Consider the following 22460-nt stretch of genomic DNA (forward strand, 5'->3'; position numbering starts at 1 on the left):
TGGATAGGCAGCTGTTATCACTGCGATCCAAATATGCATTCCATCCAGCCAATTTTCGAAGGTGCGGTCAGCCCGTGGTGTCCTATGTCTGCGCCTGCCATACTCCTTTCTCTTTTCGCCCTTTCCCAGTGTATGGGACAATGGTAACAGGGTGAAAATGTCTATAAAATCCCCATTCAAGATTTTTTCCCTTGTTTTATTTGATAAATGGGATCCTAGAATGATATCTGTGTCTGAATTGGTAGAATACTTTGAGTCTGGTATCAAGGCACCGTCCCTCCATTCTAACGTCCCCTTGAATCCCTTACGATGGGTGCTGGCTCTCCTCTTATGCACCCACAAAGGAAGACCCATCTGGTCCTCCGCAATCCCCCAATAGTCTTCCATTGGGATCTCACCATCTGAGTCGGACGTACCTGAGTCATCGGAGTCGTCATCCCTAGTTCTCTTACGCTTGTCGGTTTTCTTCTTCGCCTTTCCGCTCCGATGCCGCCCTTCTTCGTCCCGCGACGCCGCTTCGCCACTTCTCGCCGGCCTGGAGTTGTCATCGTCCCCTGATGTATCGGAACACCCAGCTTCCCGTTGCACCACCGGTTGCGCGGGCTGGGCCCCTTGAAGACCTGTAATAGACTGTGAGGACTGCCCGGGCGAGCCTGCTGTTTGAGCCCTGTCCCCCAGACTTTGGGCGTTGGGGGCATTGGAACGCGCCTTCTGCCCCCGTGTCCGTGGGGCCTGGCTCGCATAGCTTCCAAGCTCAGAGCTAGAGCTGGCAAATAAGGAAGCCGAGGTGCCCGGCGACCCGCCCTCTGAAAAACAAGTGTCTAGGATACAATCCTGAGACTCGGCAGGCTCGACCTGCGACCCACGAGGATCATCCTGTGTGGCCTCAGCCGCGGGGGCCAGAGATTTTGCAATGGCCGCCAGCTGTTTGCAAACATCCAGCTGGGTCTTCTGAAGAGTGGAGACCACACGAACCAAGGCCTCCGTCTTGTCCTGAGCTGCAGGACTCTTGGAGGGGGCCGAACCTCGCACACGCTTGGGTGCCATTATCAGATTGCAGCTACACTAAGTTATGTAGTTAGCTTATCACCTGTACTCTGGGTTATTTATTTCCTTTATTATTGTTATTATTATTATTATTATTATTATTATTATTATTATTTGTAATTTGCTTATTTATTTTATTATTATTTCCCTATTTATCTAAATATTATTAATTATAAATATTTATTTATTTTGCTTATCTATTTATTTGTCTTAAAGGATATATATATATATATACGGGCCTATAATTGCAAAGTTACCGGTTTATTGCTATTATAGTATATAATTGCTATGCCTCACCACAGTGGGACGCATGAGCTATTTATATAACCAGAAAGTTAGGACCAAAGCAACTCAGCTCAGCAAAACTTTCAGCCTTCCGCTGAACAGATTACCTCTAATGTCCCAGCACTCAGCTAATGCTTGGCAGCGGGTTGGACTGGATGACCCTTGTGGTCTCTTCCAACTCTATGATTCTATGATCCTAAATAGTTGTTTCTAGATACGCCACTGGCCAGCACTCAGCTAATGCTTGGTGGGGGGGTTGGACTGGATGGCCCCTGTGGTCTCCTCCAACTCTATGATTCTAATTACGCGTTGGCTTGTCCCAGCGGGAGGAACAAACGAGTTTAGTTATAAACTGCAAATTAATTCCCCACGTAACCCAGGTCACTATCACTTAATCCTGTAATCAACAGCACAATGTAATTGCAATGACAAATCCACCTTATTACAGTAAAGCAAGGAAAAAAAACCTTGGCAAAGCAAACCCTTTTGCAATTGCAGAATGAAATGTCCCACCATAAAGCTACTTCAAGGCAGGAAACCCGGGTTTATTTTTATTTTATATTATTCACTTATTAATAACTGTGGCGAGTTATTTTTACGTGAAACTGTGACTGTAAGGAAACCTTGGCAATAGAGACACTTAAACAACAGCAAGGAAGAGGCGACGTTTTAAAGCAAAACAAAGCAAACAAAACAACTGACCTACACAAGATGGCGGCCGCCAGCGGACGCACGTGGCCACACACAAAATGGCCGCCTGGTAATGTCCCCGCACAAAATGGCCGCCCGGATAATGATGCCAATCAAAAGACCCACTCAAGATGGCCGACGGGGCCACGTGATCAAAACAACCCTCCCTAAAAGAGCTATTTACGGCAGAGCAAAAAGCAAGGGGGAAGCAATCTAGAATTCTAAGCGGCCGCCGCTAAAATTAAGGCACCCAGTGCAAGGAGTTCGAGAACCGCCGCTGAAAAGGCCGAAAACCCTGTTAAGAACACCACCGGGAAGAGGGGGGATGAAAACGGAGGTCGCTCACCCGGTTCTTGCGTCGCTCCCCTATCCACAGCTGGCTGGCGCTATTCTCCCGCAAGCGCTCGATGGCCGAGATGCTGCTGGGCACTGCTGTGGCCTCGGAAGCGCCGCGGTGGCCTCGGAACCGGCGACAAAAACAGCTGGGGGCGGTAGCAGGACACCACGCTGTGGCGGAGGTGCTGCTAGTACGTTGCCGAGGCACTGGAACCGCCGCGGGAGCCTCGGGATCTCCGGCGAAAAAACAGCTGGTGGGCGGTAGCCAGGAACAGCTGATCAGCGGTATCGCTGCTGGCTTCCGCTGCCTCTAATCGAGCGCCCCGAGAAATACAGCCAAGGATCCGAGGTACAGCGCTAAATAAACGGTGCCCGACTGCTCCTAGCAGGAAGATCCAAAAACAAAAAGGGAACCGCGTTGAAGCTGCAGTGAACTGTTCGCTCCGGCGAACAAAGGAGTAAAGAGGCCGGCTTCCCGCCTGCGGGGAGCTTTAAATCTGCCGGCTCCGCCCCGACCGTTCTAATTGGCTGGTCGGGGATGACGCAGGCGGGAAGCCACCATCGCGTAGGGGCTGAACTCGCAGCCCCTACGCGGTGGTGCAGTCGGTCGGCCCACAACGCCACTTCCGTCGCAGGCGCGGAAGTGGCTTTCTCTGAAGCTGAGGGAGTGTCAAGATGGTTTGTTTCTCCCTTGTACCTTGCACCTCTCTTACCCCTTTCAGAAACAGTCCTGATCTTACAAGAACTCCCTTACATTGCTGATCAGAAAATAAACTTCAGATTGCAGAGCGATAGCAGGTCAAGGTTGCCACAGTTGCGTCTCAACCGGCCTACTTACTGTCTTGTATCTGGTGGCTGGAAACGCGAATGAACTTATCTTTGCAGACCTTATTGTTTTGTTGTTTAGTTGTTTAGTCGTTTAGTCGTGTCTGATTCTTCGTGACCCCATGGACCAGAGCACGCCAGGCACTCCTGTCTTGCACTGCCTCCCGCAGTTTGGTCAAACTCATGTTCGTAGCTTCGAGAACACTGTCCAACCATCTCGTCCTCTGTCGTCCCCTTCTCCTAGTGCCCTCAATCTTTCCCAACATCAGGGTCTTTTCCAAGGATTCTTCTCTTCTCATGAGGTGGCCAAAGTTTTGGAGCCTCAGCTTCACGATCTGTCCTTCCAGTGAGCACTCAGGGCTGATTTCCTTAAGAATGGATAGATTTGATCTTCTTGCAGTCCATGGGACTCTCAAGAGTCTCCTCCAGCACCATAATTCAAAAGCATCAATTCTTCAGCGATCAGCCTTCTTTATGGTCCAGTTCTCACTTCCATACATCACTACTGGGAAAACCATAGCTTTAACTATACGGACCTTTGTCGGCAAGGTGATGTCTCTGCTTTTTAAGATGCTGTCTAGGTTTGTCATTGCTTTTCTCCCAAGAAGCAGGCGTCTTTTAATTTCATGACTGCTGTCACCTTGTTGTTCATTTGCTGTTATTTTCCTTGGGAAAATATGCATGAATGGGGTGGCAGAGGTGGCCTTGAAACTGACTTTCGGTGAACTGCAAGCGCAGTCGAAACAGGGTGGCAAAATGTCCTACTTTACAGCGGATAATCTTCTGTTTGAAGGGGGTCCCCTGTTTGAGGGACTGTCCCACAGCACACAAGCAGAGAAAGTTAGAAAGGTATTTATGCTGCCTGGACACAGCAGACAATGGTGAAAGATATTGCATTTAAAGAACAAAATTAATTTCTAAATCTGCACCTATACAGATAAATTAGCATAGGCACATTTTAAACAAACCCATGTCTCCATAGGTCCTCTTTTTATGTTGAGTGGTGCATCTCCTCTTTCTTACCCTGAGTCAAAGCCATCTATCAGTTTGTGTCAGCACCTCATCTACTACCGGTATTAACTTCTCTACTGGTAGAAATCTATTTTAAGAATATAAGAGCCCTCCTGGATGAGGGTAGTGACTGAGTTGCCCCAGCCACTCTGGGCAGCTTCCAACAAAATATTAAAAACACAGTAAAACATCAACCATTAAAAACTTCCCCGAACAGGGCTGCCTTCAAGATGTCAAATAGTTGTTTGACATAGGATGGGAGGGCATTTCACAGGGTGGGCAACACTACTGAGAAGGCCCTCTGCCTAGTTCCCTGTAGCTTCATGTCTCACAGTGAGGGAACCACCACAAAGGCCCTCAGAACTGGACCTCAGTGTCCAGGCTGCATGATGGAGGTGGAGGTGCTCCTTTAGGTGTACAGGGCCAAGGCTTCAAAAGTCCACACCAACACTTTGAACTGTGCTCAGAATTGGCCTGGCCTGTTCAGCATCCTGCATTCTCACAGTGGCCAACCAGATGCCTGTGGGAAGGCCACAAGCAAGACATGAGCCAAACAGGACTCTCCCATCTCCAATTTCCAGCAACTGGAATTCAGAATCATACTGCTTCTGAAAAATCAGGGCTGATAGCCATTTTGTGCAATGAAGAAAAGAAAGGAAACTGTGAATTATTCTCTGAATGGCTCCGTCTTCTCTGGGTGCTCCTTCCATCTGATGTGCAGCAGATCCTTTTTAAAAAATGGTCCTTTTCGGTGGTCACACTCCAGCAGTGGAATACCTGTTCCAGAGACAAGGGCGTAGCCAGGATCAAAACTAGGGGGGGGGCAAGCCATGATCATTCAGGGGCGGGGCCACAAAGTGGGAACGTGGGCGGGGCTACAGGGCCAGCTGGCCTGACAACATCGTGGTGGCGGCAGCGGCGGCAGCGGCGGCAGCGGCCACCTTGTGCTTCTGGGGCTGGCAACGGCAGCGGCTACCCTGCTTGGCTGGAGAGGACGGGAGGGTCGGGCAGGCAAGAGGGGGTGACAGGGTGGGCGAGGGCAAGGCAAGGCACGGCCGCAGTCACGACGGCTCCGAGTCGTTGCTGCATATCAGCATAATATTTCAACCATGTTGTGGGTTCAAGCCCCACCTTAGGAAAAAATTCCTGCATTGCAGGGGGTTGGACTAGATGACCCTTGTGGTCCGACTACAATTCTATGATTCTATTGATATATTGCCATAGCATATGCATCATTCTGCTTTCTTGAATTGTCCTACTCCTAGGCATAGCAGCCAACTCCTAGAGGCCTAGGTGCCTCCCCCCCCCCAATTACTAGTAAATACCGTATTTGAAAGAGTCATCTCCCCCATGTTGATGGGCTTTCTATGTGGGGCTTATCTGCCCCCCCCCAGTATTTTATTAAGGATGGAAGAGGGAGGGAAGGAAGGAATAATAGAGAGAGGGATACCTCATATTTGTGGGTGCCTCTGGGTGATGCTGTGAAGCTGGAACTCTGCAGCAAGATGATGGGAGGGTTGGGCAGGGGAGAGGGGGTGGCAGGGCGGGCGAGGGCGAGGGAAGGCACGGCCGCAGTCACGACAGCTCCGAGGCGTTGCTGCATATCAGCATAATATTTCAACCATGTTGTGGGTTCAAGCCCCACCTTGGGGGAAAAATCCTGCATTGCAGGGGGTTGGACTAGATGACCCTTGTGGTCCCTTCCGACTACAATTCTATGATTCCATTGATATATTACCATAGCATATGCATCATTCTGCTTTCTTGAATTGTCCTACTCCTAGGCATAGCAGCCAAATCCTAGAGGCCTAGGTGCCTCCCCCCCCCACATTACTGGTAAATACCGTATTTGAAAGAGTCACCCCCCCATTTTGATGGGCTTTCTATGTGGGGCTTATCTGCCCCCCCCCAGTATTTTATTAAGGATGGAAGAGGGAGGGAAGGAAGGAATAATAGAGAGAGGGATACCTCATATTTGTGGGTGCCTCTGGGTGATGCTGTGAAGCTGGAACTCTGCAGCAAGATGATGGGAGGGTTGGGCAGGGGAGAGGGGGTGGCAGGGCAGGCGAGGGCGAGGCAAGACAGGGCCGCAGTCTCGATGGCTCCGAGGCGTTGCTGCATATCAGCATTATATTTCAACCATGTTGTGGGTTCAAGCCCCACATTGGGGGAAAATTCCTGCATTGCAGGGGGTTGGACTAGATGACCCTTGTAGTCCCTTCCGACTACAATTCCATGATTCTATTGATATATTACCATAGCATATGCATGATTCTGCTTTCTTGAATTGTCCTAGGCATAGCAGCCAACTCCTAGAGGCCTAGGTGCCTCCCCCCCCAAAAAAAAATTACTGGCAAATACTGTATTTTAAAGAGTCATTCCCCCCCCCCATGTTGATGGGCTTTCTATGTGGGGCTTATCTGCCCCCCCCGTATTTTATTGAGGATGGAAGAGGGAGGAAAGGAAGGAATAGAGAGAGGGATAACTCACATTTGTGGGTGCCTCTGGGTGACGCTGTTATGCTAGAACTCTGCAGCAAGAGGAAGATACCGGTACACCTGTACAGGAGCCTTGTAAGCAGCTTTCTCTCTGCTTGATTTACAGCAGGCACGTCCAACAGGTAGATTGTGATCTACCAGTAGATCACTGGATGTCTGTGGTAGATCACTGCTAGATCACTGGCACCCCTAAAAAAGCTCACCCAAAATTTTCCTCCTCCCTAAAAAAAGCTGAACTATGACCTGAAGCCCTAAACAAAAATGGGCCTCCCTCCCTCCTAAAAGAAGCTCAACAAGTTTGACCTAAACCCCCCAAAACAGGGCTTCCCTTCCTTAAAAAAACTCAACAGCTTTGACCTGAACCCCCCAAAAGGGGGTAGATCACTCCCAGTTTTTAACTCTGTGAGTAGATCAGAGTCTCTTGGGAGGTGGCCACCCCTGATTTACAGTATACAGATGCAGGAGGAGGGGCAGACTGGAACACCACTGCTTTTTATAAACATCACTGTGTCTATCAAAGCTACAGCCCCCCCCCCCCGTCTTATTCACTTCCTTTTAGCCTTGCAGGGCCACCTTAGTCAAATTGAATCCTCTGCAACCTCATTAAATCGCCAATAGAACTGTTAATGCGATCCCTGAATGCCCATTAACAACTCCCACTGAATAACAATAGGGTGAATAGGGTGGACCTTGCCTGAAGGGATATTCTGCTCCATTGTCTTAACTGCTTAAGTACCGGTAGCCACTTTGCTTTATTTATTTGATGTGTTTTTGTTACAGCTGTGTTCCCGCCCCCAGCAAGTGGAGAGCTGCTCTTGCTAAAGCAAAGCCCTTTCCACTTCAGTTTTTGGAGGGGCAAAGTATTGGTTATGGTCTGTAAAATACAATAATTTTTTGCTTCTGGGGGGGGCAGCTGCCCCCTCCTGCCCCCCCTGTCTACACCCATGTCCAGAGAGGCTTACCCAGCATCTACCTTGATGCCATTTTTATTTTCCCAAGTCTCATAATCTGTCTCTTCTTTTTTATATATCTGTATTATGGTTTCTTGATATGCTGTTTTCACAGGTTTTATTGATTTATTGTATGCCGTTTTAATTTGCTTCTTACTTTGTTGCAAGCTGCCCTGATAATATGGTTTTTAGGGCAGGCAACATGCAAATATTATGATCAGATAAATAGGTTGTGTATGTGCATTTTCACAGATTGTTAAAACAGACCAGTCTGGCAGTGACTGCATCTTTTGTTTCCCAAATTCCCATTTGCCTTTCTGGAATCCACTGGGCGCTATTACTGATGCAAGCCATGGGGTCCATGAGCCAGTGGCTTGTGGATCTCACAGAAATTGTTTGTGATCTCAGGGGCTTGGATAAGTAACACAGAGTCCACACATGGCTGAAATGCGTAAGCACACAGCGTGCATTGTGTCACAGAAGATGTTGGGAAGATTCCTGAAACAAGCATCTCCTTGGCCTTTTGTGAATAGGTTGCTGAGTTGTCCCCTGCCTAAATCCACATGTGTGTAGAATAATAGGCTACTTTTCTCTACTCTTGAAAGCTTTGTGTGTCTTTGTGTGCATGTCACCCGTGAACTTTCTTTCCCACCTGCCTTGCATTCCAAGCTCTCTCATGGTTCCCTTTCATGTTTTATTCAGATACGTTCGGATAAGGACAGCGAGATCCACATAAGATATAGCATCACTGGCGTGGGAGCTGACCAGCCACCTATGGAAGTCTTCAACATTGACCCTGTGTCTGGGAGAATGTACGTGACCCGTCCGATGGATAGAGAAGAAAGGGCATCCTACCACGTAAGTATGCAGCTTCTAGTATCGTGGGGCTTTCAGCCCTCAGATCTTTTCTTCTCTTACCTTCTGGTTGGAGCTGACAATCTCAAAGCACATCTCAATCAGAATTAAGCATAGAATACACAGTTTTGACAGCACCAAAACCAATCCGTCAGCTCCTAACTGGGGGCATGAGGGCAGGGCAACAGTTGTGTTTTAGAAATTATTCGAGGGAAAGGCTGAAAACAAGTGAGCTCCTGGTTTATTTCTACCCTGCCCTCTACCCCACCCACCCACCCACCCCAAAAAATGGTTCTCAGAGCAGCTTTCAAAATCAGTTCCAAGAGAGTCTCTGGCACATGAGGAAAAATGAAAGGGAGGGAGGAGGACAAAACTAGCTTAAGGACCAGTTCTTAACATTACTATGGGTCTGTGCTAGAGCAATCCCTTCCTCATAGGTCAGATCTCCTGACCAGAGCTGGTGATTAAACATCCAGACCAGTGGAACAAGGCAGCTTGTTCTGCAAGATAAATAACCAGAATGACATCTTATGGCAGGAGTGATGAACCTCATTACATCCTCCAGGCCTCCCCATTTGACCTGCCAGACTGTTTTCACCAAACCACAGCCACCTCCCCTAGGGCACCAGGTGTGGGGTAGCTAAAGATGTGCTGGGCCAAAGCAGATTTGTACTTTTCAAGCCGCAGTGATCACCTGATTGTCCAAATGGACAAAAAAAAAAGGGATCATTGTGATATGAGGTTATTGTAGCTCCTTACAACCTGTCAAACTTGGCCCATGAGAGGTGGGGGAGATAAGGATCCTGCCTTCTAGCTGGATCCCCTTTGCCACCTCTGTCTTAGAGAAAGATCTGTGGCGATCAGTATTATCTACTAAAATGTCTCATGTAGCAATCATGACACTTGTTGCTTCTTTTTAAACGTTGCATGGCCTCCCATAGGAAGCCCATATGTGCGTATCAGGCTTCTCTAGGTTGCCTGCATGAGATGTCTGGTATCTGAAGTGCTTTGCAGGTTTTTAAAAATTTCCTTAATCATTTATTCATTTATTACATTCACTTTGGAGCCAAGAATTTGATGGCTGCAAATATTTTTAAAAAGAAAGAAAGAAAGAAAGAAAGAAAGAAAATATGCAGAAGGCTTAGGGCGTGCCCAGTTTTTCCACTGACATTTAGAAACATAGGGAACTGCTTTACAGTGGTACCTCGGTTTATGAACACAATTGGTTCCGGAAGTCTGTTCATAAACTGAAGTGAACTTTCCCATTGAAAGTAATGGAAAGTGAATTAATCCGTTCCAGATGGGTCCGCGGCGTTCGTAAACTGGAAATTTGTAAACCGAGGTGTTCATAAACCGAGGTTCCACTGTACACTGAGTCAGAAAACTGGTCCACGTTGCTAAGGATTGTCTATAGCAGGCATGGCCAAACTTGGCCCTCCAGCTGTTTTGGGACTACAACTCCCACCATCCCTAGCTAACAGGACCAGTGGTCAAGGATGATGGGAATTGTAGTCCCAAAACAGCTGGAGGGCCACGTTTCGCCATGCCTGGTCTACAGTGACTGGCAGCAGCAGTACTGGTTTTAGATAGGAGCCATTCCCACACTACCTGAAAATGCCAGGAATTGAACCTGGGACCTTCCTGTGTCCAAGGCAGATGTTCTATAAATCAGCTATTGCAACTTGCATCTGTGTACTTGCATTTTTCAAAAGCTTTTTCCCTTTCCTGTCTTGCACTATACTTCTGTCTTCATCCTTCAGTTCTGCTCTAGTAATCACAAGTTTATCAACCACTGACTCACAAAAACCTTACCAAAAGTTTTGTGCCTCATCCACTTGATACTGGAAACCTGTTACTATTTTCTTGCAAGCCAAAATGTCTTGCCAACATCCTGTCCTGCCCATCTGGCACCCTAAATTCTGTCCAGCCCTCTCCGTCTTCCCATTCCCAACATTCATATGCTTCAACAATCTCAGTACACCAGAGTTCAGGTTATTGTGTTTTCCCTGAAGAAATACAAGAGTCTGAAGAAAATAGTCAGCTTGCTTTCTGGAAATCAGAGCCACCTGGGCAAGGTTTGCTTCTTACACAGGGGCTGTAAGAGAGATCCTCATTATATAGGGATGGGGGATTAATTCAATTCAGTTTGCATTTCAAGGTAAACCTACCTAATTCACATTTTGCAAAGAGAAGCATAGCCGCCCTTTGAAATGTGCTCTTCGCAGTGCAGTTCTCCAGCCACATGTGTAGAAAACACATATATTAGAGAAAACTGTACATACAAATGCATATATTACTGAAAGTAACATATAGACATGCATTGCATTGGGGGAAATTGCTTTGCAAAAATGAGTATATTTAGGCAATATTGCATACAATATTAGGAGCATTTGCACTAAAATCCTGATGAATTTTCGTGGTGGTGGTCCATAGGGAAGGAGGTGGCCTTTCAGATATTTGGGGCCTGAGTCATTCAAGGATTTAAACATTAAACTGAGCACATTGAATTGGGTCTAGAAATGAGCTTGCAGCCAGCCCAGGACCTTTTGAATGCAGGAATTTACTCTACCACTAAGCGATAGCCCTTGCTCAAAATCTATTGCTTCCCACACATGCATGCAAAGACCTGTCTGCATCCTACAAACTGGGTGACCTCCTGTGAATCCCAGAAAATATCTGAAGCCTTTGGCCTCCTGTGCTGGCAATGGGTGGACACAGAGCATAGCCTCTGAGCCAAATGGGTTTCCAAATGAATGCAATCAAGTAACTCTGAAATTGTAAAGATATCTTGCAGTGACTTCATCTTCTTAAAGAGTTCCATGGCAAGCACTGATCCCACCAAGCTGTGTTTGCTTTGTCACACATTTAACTCTGTTGGCATTGCTTGTGGACAGAGGTGGAGGGACGGCTAAACTATATTACCTCTTTAGCTGGAGGGAAGAAGAGATTTCCCCGGGGTTAGAGGGGAATCTAAGGGAAAGTTATTTTATCCTCCTTGAACAAAAGCAATTATTTTCTCCAGTGATCCCGGCGAAATATGAAGCAAAAGGAATATTTGAGACTTGGGCTTTGTGCTGCTTCAGAGATGTCAGTAATGTTTCACTGGTGGCAGACCATTATAACTGGGGGATAATTGGGGAAAATGGTCTCAGAATAATGCCTTTGATGGAGTCATTAGGATTCCAGCATTAGAAACTCACAGTCCAAAAGAAATAACTTTATCTGTCATAATGACGACTTTCGGCGACCTGGGACTACTTTTTAAAAAGCGTTCATTAATAAGTATACTGAGTTAAGACAATGGCTTTCAAGCTTGCTTAGAAATGGCTGCCTCTATCTCGTTATGATATATTCATGGCTAGGGGTGAAAACGTTGAGTTTATAATTCCAAAAAGAACTTCCTTCAATCATAAATCTTGAGTTTAGCTCTCTAGCAATACATTAAAATCATTTAATCATAAGGCTGGGTATGTTTAGCCTGGAAAAGAGACTGAGAGGAGATATGATAGCCATCTTCAACTATCTAAATGGCTGTCACATGGAAGATGGAGCAAGCTTGTTTTCTCCTGCTCCAGAGGGTAGGGCCTGAACCAATGGCTTCAAGTTACAAGGAAGGAGATTCTGACTAAACATCAGAAAGAACTTTCTGACAGTAAAAGCTGTTAACAGTGGGACGGAGTCCCTCAGAAGGCAGTGGACTCTCCTTTCTTAGAGGTTTTTAAGCAGAGGAAGGTGATCTCTCATTGATGCTTTAGTTGAGATTCCTGCATTGCAGGGGGTCCAACTTCTTTGGTGATCCCTTGTAGCCAAGGAAGATTGTCTTCCATGAACACAGTCTTAACAGTGTGTCCCTAGGTGACTATAGAGGCCAATTCTGGATCCACACTTCCTTTCACAGTGGGGACATAGATTTCCAGGTAGGAGTTGATCACGGTGAGGGTTTGTCAAACATGCCTTCCTCTTAGCTTGTTTTCCTTTTCACCCTGAGTTTGTGCTTCCTTAAAGTCCATGACACCTTTGATAAAGGCTGTTCTCCAACTGGAGTGCTTGCAGGCCAGTGTTTTCCAATTGTCAGCGTTTATGCTACATTTTTTTAGATTTGCCTTGAGACAGTCTTTAAACCTCTTTTGTTGACCACCAGCATTACGCTTTCCATTTTTAAGTTCAGAATAGAGTAGTTGCTTTGGAAGATGATAATCAGGCATCTGCACAACATGGCCGATCCAATGAAGTTGATGTTGAACAATCATTGCTTCAACACTGGTGATCTTTGCTTCTTCCAGTACACTGACATTAGTTTGCCTGTCTTCCCAAGCAACGTACAAAATTTTTCAGAGACAGCCTTGATGGAATCTTTCGAGGAGGAGTTGGAGATGGCTTATATAAGTGGTTCATATATCACAAGCGTACAGTAAAGTTGGTAATACAATAGCTTTGTAAACAAGCATTTTGGTTTCCCTGCTATGTCCTAGTCCAGGCACCCCCAAACTTCAGCCCTCCAGATGTTTTGGACTACAATTCCCATCATCCCTGACCACTGGTCCTGTTAGCTAGAGATCATGGGAGTTGTAGGCCAAAACATCTGGAGGGCCACAGTTTGGGGATGCCTGTCCTAGTCCTCAAACACACTGCACTTCAAAGCTGCGCTCACAGAGCTCAGGCTGCCTGCAGATGTCTTCTAAAGGTTGTGTTGTTGTTGTTGTTGTTTAGTCGTTTAGTTGTGTCCGACTCTTCGTGACCCCATGGACCAGAGCACGCCAGGCACTCCTGTCTTCCACCGCCTCCCGCAGTTTGGTCAGACTCATGTTCGTAGCTTCGAGAACACTGTCCAACCATCTTGTCCTCTGACGTCCCCTTCTCCTAGTGTCCTCAATCAGGGTCTTTTCCAAGGATTCTTCTCTTCTCATGAGGTGGCCAAAGTATTGGAGCCTCAGCTTCACGATCTGTCCTTCCAGGGAGCACTCAGGGCTGATTTCCTTAAGAATGGATAGGTTTGATCTTCTTGCAGTCCATGGGACTCTCAAGAGTCTCCTCCAGCACCATAATTCAAAAGCATCAATTCTTCGGCGATCAGCCTTCTTGATGGTCCAGCTCTCACTTCCATACATCACTACTGGGAAAACCATAGCTTTAACTATACGGACCTTTGTCGGCAAGGTGATGTCTCTGCTTTTTAAGATGCTGTCTAGGTTTGTCATTGCTTTTCTCCCAAGAAGCAGGCGTCTTTTAAAGGTTGTATTGTTATTTATCTCCTTGGCTTGGGGGGTCACAGAACTCCATACCCTTCAACATTTCTCCAATTAAAATAGGGATGTTCTGGGATCAAATTAGAAACCAGGACAGCTTCTGTAAACCTGGAACTGTTCCTGGGAAATAGAGACACTTGGAGGGCGTGAAATGCAATGAAGATACCTAGATTAGCAGATTCACATAAACCCTCTTTGAGAACATGCAGAGATCCGCATCCTCCTACTGTTGCCTTTCGGTGTCCAATTTCCAAATCAATTAAACTCAGAATTAGTGTAGATATTAATCAGAGTTCTGTTTAATTCCATCCCTAGTTTTCAACAAATGCTTTCCTTTTAACCTAATTGCACTGCTTCGTGATCACAATTATTATATCATTGTGTGTATTTTTTTTAATTGTCCGTGTTCATCATCCATTTCTCTAATTAACACCAACCTCATTTTTTGTGTGTACCAAGGGGGAATAGAGTAATTTTCGAATTAATTTGGTTGATGTGTAATGGAATTTGCTTGGAATAGAACTGTTGGCAAAATCTTCAATACTTCAATCTTCAATGAATGTTGGAGGGAGATCTCTGGAACCAAAGATACAACACACATTACCAGCTTCTCATGCATTACTGAGAGAGAGAGAGAGAGAGAGAGAGAGAGAGAGAGAGAGAGAGAGAGAGAACTAAAAAAAGATATGGATTTACATAACATTTACATCTACTTGTTTATATGTATAGATAGAAATTTAGGGTGGAATTAAACCAACTTTTACTCAGAGTAGAGCTATTGAAATTAATACAGCTTCATCTTATTCAGTGATTTAATTTAGTGGGTCTACTCTAAATACAGGAAGAACCTTCTAACAGTAAGAGCTGTTTGACAGTGGAATGGACTCTCTCATGAGGTTGTGGACTCTCCTTCCTTGGAGGTTGTAAAGCAGGGATTGGATGGCCATCTGTCATGGATGCTTTAGTTGAGATTCCTGCATTGCAAGGGGTTGGACTAGATGATCCCTGGAGTCCCTTGAGGGTGCCTTCAAGTGCAGTTTTCCAGGCTGAGAGAAATTCCATAATGTCTTCTCTCTCATCACAGTAGTGCAGTGAAGGGAAGAGGACTAGAGACAACCCCCTTAAGTCCAACCAATTATGACTAGACCAAGTTCACCTTCAGTTAGCAAACCTGTGGCTGGGCTGGGCCACTTCTTACTGCATGTAGGGGCTCACATGACTGAATGTTCCTCCATCCAAAGAAACTCCTTCCACGGTAGTAAAACAAGGTTCAGAGGAAAGAGATATTCTAGTAGTCATTTTGTAATCAGTGCTATTTTTCTAGAAAAAGAAGTGCCAGCATGGATGCCTCCATTGTTCTCTTATAATTGCAATGGCACCCACCTGAGCAGTGCCTGAACTGAGTTCCGGTGAGTTCCGACTGAACAAAAGCCCTGAATGTAATGACATCTGAGGAAAAGAGTATCTCCCAGGCCTACCTTGGTCTCAGGATTTGCTTGCTAGGCATAGCTTTCTGTGCCATCATCTCAGGCCACCAGCTCACAAGAGACAGAAACTTTGGGTGGCAGAGCCAAATAATAATAATAATAATAATAATAATAATAATAATAATAACAATAACAATAATAATAATAATAATAATAATAATAATAATTTATTATTTCTACCTCGCCCATCTGGCTGGGTTTCCCCAGCCACTCTGGCCGGCTTCCAACCGAATATTAAAAACAATACAGCATCAAACATTAAAAACTTCCCTAAACAGGGCTGCCTTCAGTTGTCTTCTAAAAGTAAAACAGTTGCTTATTTCCTTGACATCTGCTGGGAGGGCGTTCCACAGGGCGGGTGCCACTACCAAGAAGGCCCCTTTGCCTGGTTCCCTGTAGCTTTGCTTCTCGCAATGAGGGAACCGCCAGAAGGCCCTCGGTGCTGGATCTCAGTGTCCGGGCTGAATGATAGGGGTGGAGACGCTCCTTCAGGTATACAGGACGCTCCTTCAGGTAAAGCCCTCCCAGTGGAGACCCCACAGCCAGGCTCACTCTCTGGACTTCTTTCACTATAAGCCGAAACTTTCCTCTTTCAACAGGATTTTACTGTTTCAGATTTTGCTGCTGCTGCTGCTGCAGCCGCCATCTTTTGTATTTCTATTTTAGACTGCTGCTCCACAGAGCTTTCTGATGTTTGTGTGTGTTCTGTATGGGTGTTCTGTGAAGCTCTTCTGTGAGCTCTGCAAGCCAAAGAGTGAGGTATAAATAACTGTCTAGAAATAACTCAGAGTAATTCAAAAAGACACAAGCTACGGTCAAACTGCCCGAAATGAGAATGATACTCAAGAGCTTTGGACAAAGCCAGCCAAAGCAGGAAGAACTGTAAGAATGTTGCTTCTGCCATGCATCTAGATAGACAGACAGACAGACAGACAGACAGACAGACAGACAGACAGAGAGAGACAGACAGACAGACAGACAGACAGACAGACAGATTATAGATAGATAGATAGATAGATAGATAGATAGATAGATAGATAGATAGATAGATTTTTGTTGTTTAGTCATTTAGTCGTTTCCGAATCTTCATGACCCCATGGACCAGAGCATGCCAGGCACTCCTGTCTTCCACTGCCTCCTGCAGTTCGGTCAAACTCATGTTCATGGTTTCAAGAACACTGTGCAACCATCTCTTCCTCTATCACCCCCTTCTCCTTGTGCCCTCCATCTTTCCCAACATCAGGGTCTTTTCCAGGGAGTTTTCTCTTGTGTAGCAATGCCCTCCGATCAGTGTAATAATGACACGTGACACAGAATTTAAAGGTTAATTGGGTGGTTCAGGCCACAACTTTATTAAATATGCATGTTGAGCGGAATTGGCTTAGGCGTTGGAACCTATCAGACTAAATCCGACTCCACCCCGTGTGTTGAAGTCCGTGAGAAGTTAACCACCAGTAAGGAACCCGGCGATGCAGATCAACCGGAACTCCTTCTGTGGCCACCGTACGGGGCGTGCCTTACGGCCCTGGCGACTCCAGGCTCTGGACCAAGCCTCGCCCCCGGAATCCTTTAACGGAATTACTTCTCCAAATTTGGGCAGGTGATGACGCAATCTGCCCCTCCTCCATCTTATTGTTATGCAAATTTCCAACGCCTAACCGCCTAACCTAAGTTGTGACGACATGCTACGAGGTAGGCGAAAAACCCATCATGGCTAGCCCAGTATGGGAAAAGTCCTACCCGGTCCACTGACTAACCAGGCAACCGACCAGGTCCGCAGCAGCGCCCCCTATTCTCTTTTTAAGGGGCGGGTGGGCGGGTGCTTCTGTTCGCTCCGGCGAACTGGGAGAAAGAGAGCGAGCTCCGGCCGTGCGGTGGGGTTTAAACGCTGCGGCCCCGCCCCCTCATCCCTATTGGACAAGGGCGTGGGTGACGCAGGCGGGAACTTCCATTGCGTAGGGGCTGACACTGCAGCCCCCACGCAATGGGCTCGTCGGGCTGCCCACAACTCCACCTCCGGCAAAGGCACGGAAGTGGTTTTCTCATGAGGTGGCCAAAGTATTGGAGCCTCAGCTGACAAGTTGATAGCCTTTGGACTTCATTAAGTCTCCAGGCCTTCATCTTTTAATTAAGAGTAGCCTGGCAAGATCAGACCAATGGTCGATCTAGACAAATACGTCATTTTCAACAGTGGCCTGTTGTATTTATTTGCAAGTCCACCTCATAACAGAAAAATAGCCAGGTAGTGAATTCTCCATAGCACAAAATCCCAGCTTTTGCACACCAAGCGTACATAGTCTGCAGTCATTATGAATAATGCATTTTTGAGCAATTTTTCTGCCTCTAGTCTCTCTGTGATTTTTTCTGTCTTCAGTAACTCAAGGAAGCCCACAAGCAGGGTGTAGATTCCATGTGCATGTGTTAGAAACATTGGGAGTTGCCTTAGACAGAGTTAGACCACTGGCCCATCTAGCTCAGTGCACTGACTGGGTTTCACCAGGGTTTCAGGCAGGGGGCATTCCCAGCCCTAGCTGGTGATGTCAGGATTTGGCCGTGAGACCACCTGCATGCAGACCAGATCCTCTGGTCTGCCACTAAGCTGTCTCCCTTCCCCCTAAGTTCCAATATTGTCCGCTGCCTCCATTCGGACCCTCCAAATGTCCCTATTTTCCAGGGACAGTCCCGGATTTACAGCCTCAGTTTCTGATTTGATCCCAGAATGTCCTGCTTTTCCTTAAAGGTAAAGGTAAAGGGATCCCTGACCATTAGTCCAGTCGTGACTGACTCTGGGGTTGCGGTGCTCATCTCACGTTATTGGCCGAGGGAGCCGGTGTACAGCTTCCAGGTCATGTGGCCAGCATGACAAAGCCACTTCTGGTGAATCAGAGCAGTGCACAGAAACGCCTGTTACCTTCCCGCCGGAGTGGTACCTATTTATCTACTTGCACTTTGACGTGCTTTTGAACTGCTAGGTTGGCAGGAGCAGGGACGGAGCAATGGGAGCTCACCCCGTTGCGGGGATTCGAACCGCTGACCTTCTGATCAGCAAGCCCTAGGCTCTGTGGTTTAGACCACAGCGCCATACACTTTTCCTTAGGACTTCCCTATTTTCATTGGAGAAATGTTGGAGGGTATGTCCATTGCCCCAACAAGACAAATCAGGCCGGTGGTGGCAGTAAAATTAGGTGCATAGCGGAGATTGTTGCAACTGAGCCCCATGTAGCTTGAGCTTCAAAAGTAGCCTGCAATGTGCTATGGAGGTCTGTGGTTCAGAGAGACAATGTGGTTCAGCCATCCTGCTACCTGCTCTAATGGATCCATGTGCAGCCGTTCCCATGTGGCAAACTACTGAATTGCAGGTAGCACCTTTTGGGCTTGTGCTGACTCCACCCCCCAGGGGGTGGGCATTTGGGCCACATCTGGATAGTACAAAAGGAGCTCACACTTTCTCCTGAGCCTAGCTTGAGCCCTCGTGTGCTTCTGCAGCCTTGCTCAATCTTTGGTCCTGACTTCTAGCTTGGTCCGTCATCCTGCCACCCAGTTTGCCCTTCAGTCCTGTACAGCACAGAGTGAAACCATGGAGTTCACTCCTGTAAGATGAGCTTGGGGAAGTTTAGGAGAGGATCAGACATATTCATGGAGGTTAAGGCTGCTAACTCTGATGGCTACGCTCCACTTCTATTGTTGGAGGCAGTGTGTCTCTAAATGTCAGTTTTGGGGAACTGAAACTGGGGAAAGTACAATTGGGCTCAAGTTCTACTTGTGGGCTTCTCAGAGGTATTTGGTTGGCCACTGTGACAAGAGTGCATTTATTGCATTTATATATATATATAAAGACAAAGAAGAAACTGAACCTCATTTTTAGTCTTTAAATGTATATTTAAAGGCACGAATACAGGATGGGTGACACCTGGCTTGAGAGCAGTACATGTGAAAAGGATCTAGGAGTCTTGGTAGACCACAGACTTGACATGAGTCAGCAGTGTGATGCAGCAGCTAAAAAAGCCAATGCAATTCTGGGCTGCATCAATAGGAGTATAGCATCTAGATCTAGGGAAGTAATAGTACCACTGTATTCTGCTCTGGTCAGACCTCACCTGGAATACTGTGTCAGTTCTGGGCACCACAGTTCAAGAAGGATACTTGTCCAGAGGAGGGCAACCAAAATGGTCAAAGGCCTGGAAACAATGCCTTATGAGGAATGGCTTAGGGAGCTGGGTATGTTTAGCCTGGAGAAGAGAAGGTTAAGGGGTGATATGATAGCCATGTTCAAATATATGAAAGGATGTCATATGGAGGAGGGAGAAAGATTGTTTTCTGCTGCTTCAGAGAAGCGGACACGGAGCAATGGATTCAAACTTCAAGAAAGAAGATTCCACCTAAACATTAGGAAGAACTTCCTGACAGTAAGAGCTGTTTGACAGTGGAATTTGCTACCAAGGAGTGTGGTGGAGTCTCCTTCTTTGGAGGTCTTTAAGCAGAGGCTTGACAGCCATATGTCAAGAATCCTTTGATGGTGTTTCCTGCTTGGCAGGGGGTTGGACTGGATGGCCCTTGTGGTCTCTTCCAACTCTATGATTCTATGATTCTATGATTTTGTACTTTGTAATTCTAAAATCATGAAATATGTATGATACGTACATTCCCCACCTGTGTATTTACAGCTTTGCCGCTTGCCTGCTTAGCAATCCCCATTTGTGTTAGATGCAGCTATTCAATAATGTCAAAGGGCAAAGGGCAGATTGCCCTTGGGGTGGGGAGAAAAGTAATTCTCAGCTAGAATTAAAGTTATTATCTTCAAACTGAAATGGCGATGGATTCCTTCTTTGCTCTATCTCCAGCTCAGAAAAAAAATACCTCCTTTCTGAGATAAAGCAGAGAGCAAAGCAGATATCTCATCCTTTCACATCTGCCTCCCCATCCTTCCCTCCCTTCCCAGACAAAGTTTTAATTATATTTGATAGCTCTTCTTTGAAATCTCCAGGAGTTAAGTAATTTCTTTGCACTGTAAGCCTATCGGCGCGTCGCCTGCACACTGCCCCACATACATATGCATTCGCTCGCGGTTTGCACTCAGGCAAAAAGCAATTCAGCGAGCAAGTGTCTCGTAATCTCACTTAAAGCTGCTGCAGTGATACACGCAGACAAGCCCCGGCTGACACATCTGTTTAATGGCACATTTGTGTCAAGAGCTGGGCTGGCAAGTGGGGATTCCCCAAGCAGAGGTTCCGGTGCTGGCAGTGAAAAATGCTTGGCAAATATAGTCTTTGTGGATACCGATATGAACTAACCTGATCTGAGCTTTCCACATGAATTTGCAAATCAGTTCTAGGGAAGGAGGGATGGGCTGAAATCTGGTCCATCCCAGTTCTCAGAGGGAACAGGACTCAACCCCTTCTGCCCTGCTTCCAGGTGGATTTTTAACGAAATGTGCTTACAAACCCACCAGGCTATCTATCATCTATCTATCTATCTATCTATCATCTATCTATCATCTATCTATCTATCTTATCTATTTGATGAATAAGTCTCTTCTTGTGACATATCTCAAAGCACATTTTCACAAAACACTTAGATAAAGCAAGTGGGTATGTAAGTACAATTCAAAACCACTACATCTATAAAAACAGATAAAGCAATTACATGGATAAAAACAATTTCAAACCCAAGACAAGTAGCTACTGGGATCAGAATTTCCATTTAGAAAGTTTGCTTTAAATATACATTTAAAAGCATCTTACTGGATGGTCCAAGGATTGTGCTCTGCTTTCATTCCCCCAACTTCCCCCCCTTTAACGTTTCAGAAATTGCGTATCCAGCTGTTCACAGCCTGAGCAGTTATCTACTTGATATTGTGCACCTTGAATGAACATAGAACAATCCCCTTTCTCATGGAGCAATGGGGTTTCATGCTGTTTTGGGGGGGGGATTGTGCAGGGGGTGGGGAACAACCCAAATCAAAACTATGGCTGTAATTGTAATCCCATCTACGTAGGAGTAAGCCCCACTGAATTGAGTAGGTCTTTCTTCTGAGAAGACACGTTTGGGCTTGCGACCTCAGTGTGACTAGCCCAAGGTCACCCAGCAGCTGCATGTGGAGGAGCGGGGAATTGAACCCAGTTCACCAGAATACAAGTCCACCGTTCTTAACCACTACACCACGCTAGCAAATTCCATGGGCAAATTCCAGCCAGGCAAAAGCATTCAAGAATGATGCAGAGCAAGGCTGATGAGGGGTATGATCTGGGGAGAGGGAGTATGGCCTGAGGAGAGAGGGAAATGGAAGAGAAATGGAGTGAATTGTGTTCCTGTGTTTTCACATCAAGACCACTTCCCCCCCTCAGATAATGCGTCAAAAGAACTGTGTCAAATAGAGGTGACAAAGGATGACATTTAAAAATAACAAGTCATGCAGAATTGGTGGCATTTGAGGATTATTGAAGAGCTAAGATATGAAATTGCTGAACTATTAACTAAAATATGCAGCTTCTCCATAAAAAAATACCTTCTTAACCCATTGACTGGAAGGTAGCCAAAGTAAAACCAATTTATAAAAGGAGCCAGGTGGGATCCAAGAAATTACAGGCTTGTCAACCTAACTTCTATCTCTAGTAAATCAGTCGAAAGCATGATTAAGACTAGAATTGTTAAACCTTTAGAAAAAATAAGCCTCGCTTAGGAAAAGCCAGCATGGCTTCTGCAAAAAGATGCTTCGCTTCGCTAGCTTTTTAACCTTTCCTTTTAACAAATTCCTCACCAAAGAACCCTGAAGAAACATAGCAATGTTGGGATGAGAAAACCAGAGCTCCTACGATTTCCAGTTAATGGATTTTAAAACAGGAGGTTAGGAATAAATGGATAACCTTTCACAAGGGAAAACAACATAAAGGTGTGTGTGTGTTTTCCCCTCCTGTTAATATATTTTAACGTATTTATAAAATGTTTCAGGGTCAGGGATGGATTGCGAAGTGGGCAACTTTGCAGATGGAACCAGCCTTTTTAGAAGGCTGAAATTCTGAGCAGACTAGAGAGAGCTCCAAATGGATTTCTCCAAACTCAGGACCAGAAGAACCTCCTGGATCAGCTCAATGGCCCATCTAGTCCAGCATCATGTTCTCACAGTGGCTAACCAGGTGTCCAGGGCTGAGCTGCCAAGTACCCCGTTTTCTCCGGGAAAACCCCGATTTTACTTACCTTTTCCTAGTGGTCCCCCGTATCACTTCGTCTCCC

At 46.2% G+C, this 22460-nt stretch overlaps 1 protein-coding gene across 5 annotated transcripts in view; it reads left to right on the forward strand.

Moving 5' to 3' along the window:
• CDH4 (cadherin 4) overlaps nucleotides 1–22460 on the forward strand; it is a 747009-nt gene that overhangs the window by 566047 nt on the left and 158502 nt on the right. For all 5 annotated transcript variants that reach the window (XM_088674703.1, XM_035121942.3, XM_088674704.1 and 2 more), the window contains one exon: nucleotides 8345–8500. In XM_088674703.1, the coding sequence (XP_088530829.1) occupies nucleotides 8345–8500 (156 nt within the window). The remainder of the gene's footprint in view (nucleotides 1–8344; nucleotides 8501–22460) is intronic.

The sequence above is a fragment of the Zootoca vivipara genome, chromosome 7 (genome assembly GCF_965207765.1).
Source record: "Zootoca vivipara chromosome 7, rZooViv2.hap1.1, whole genome shotgun sequence".
NCBI lineage: Eukaryota > Metazoa > Chordata > Lepidosauria > Squamata > Lacertidae > Zootoca > Zootoca vivipara.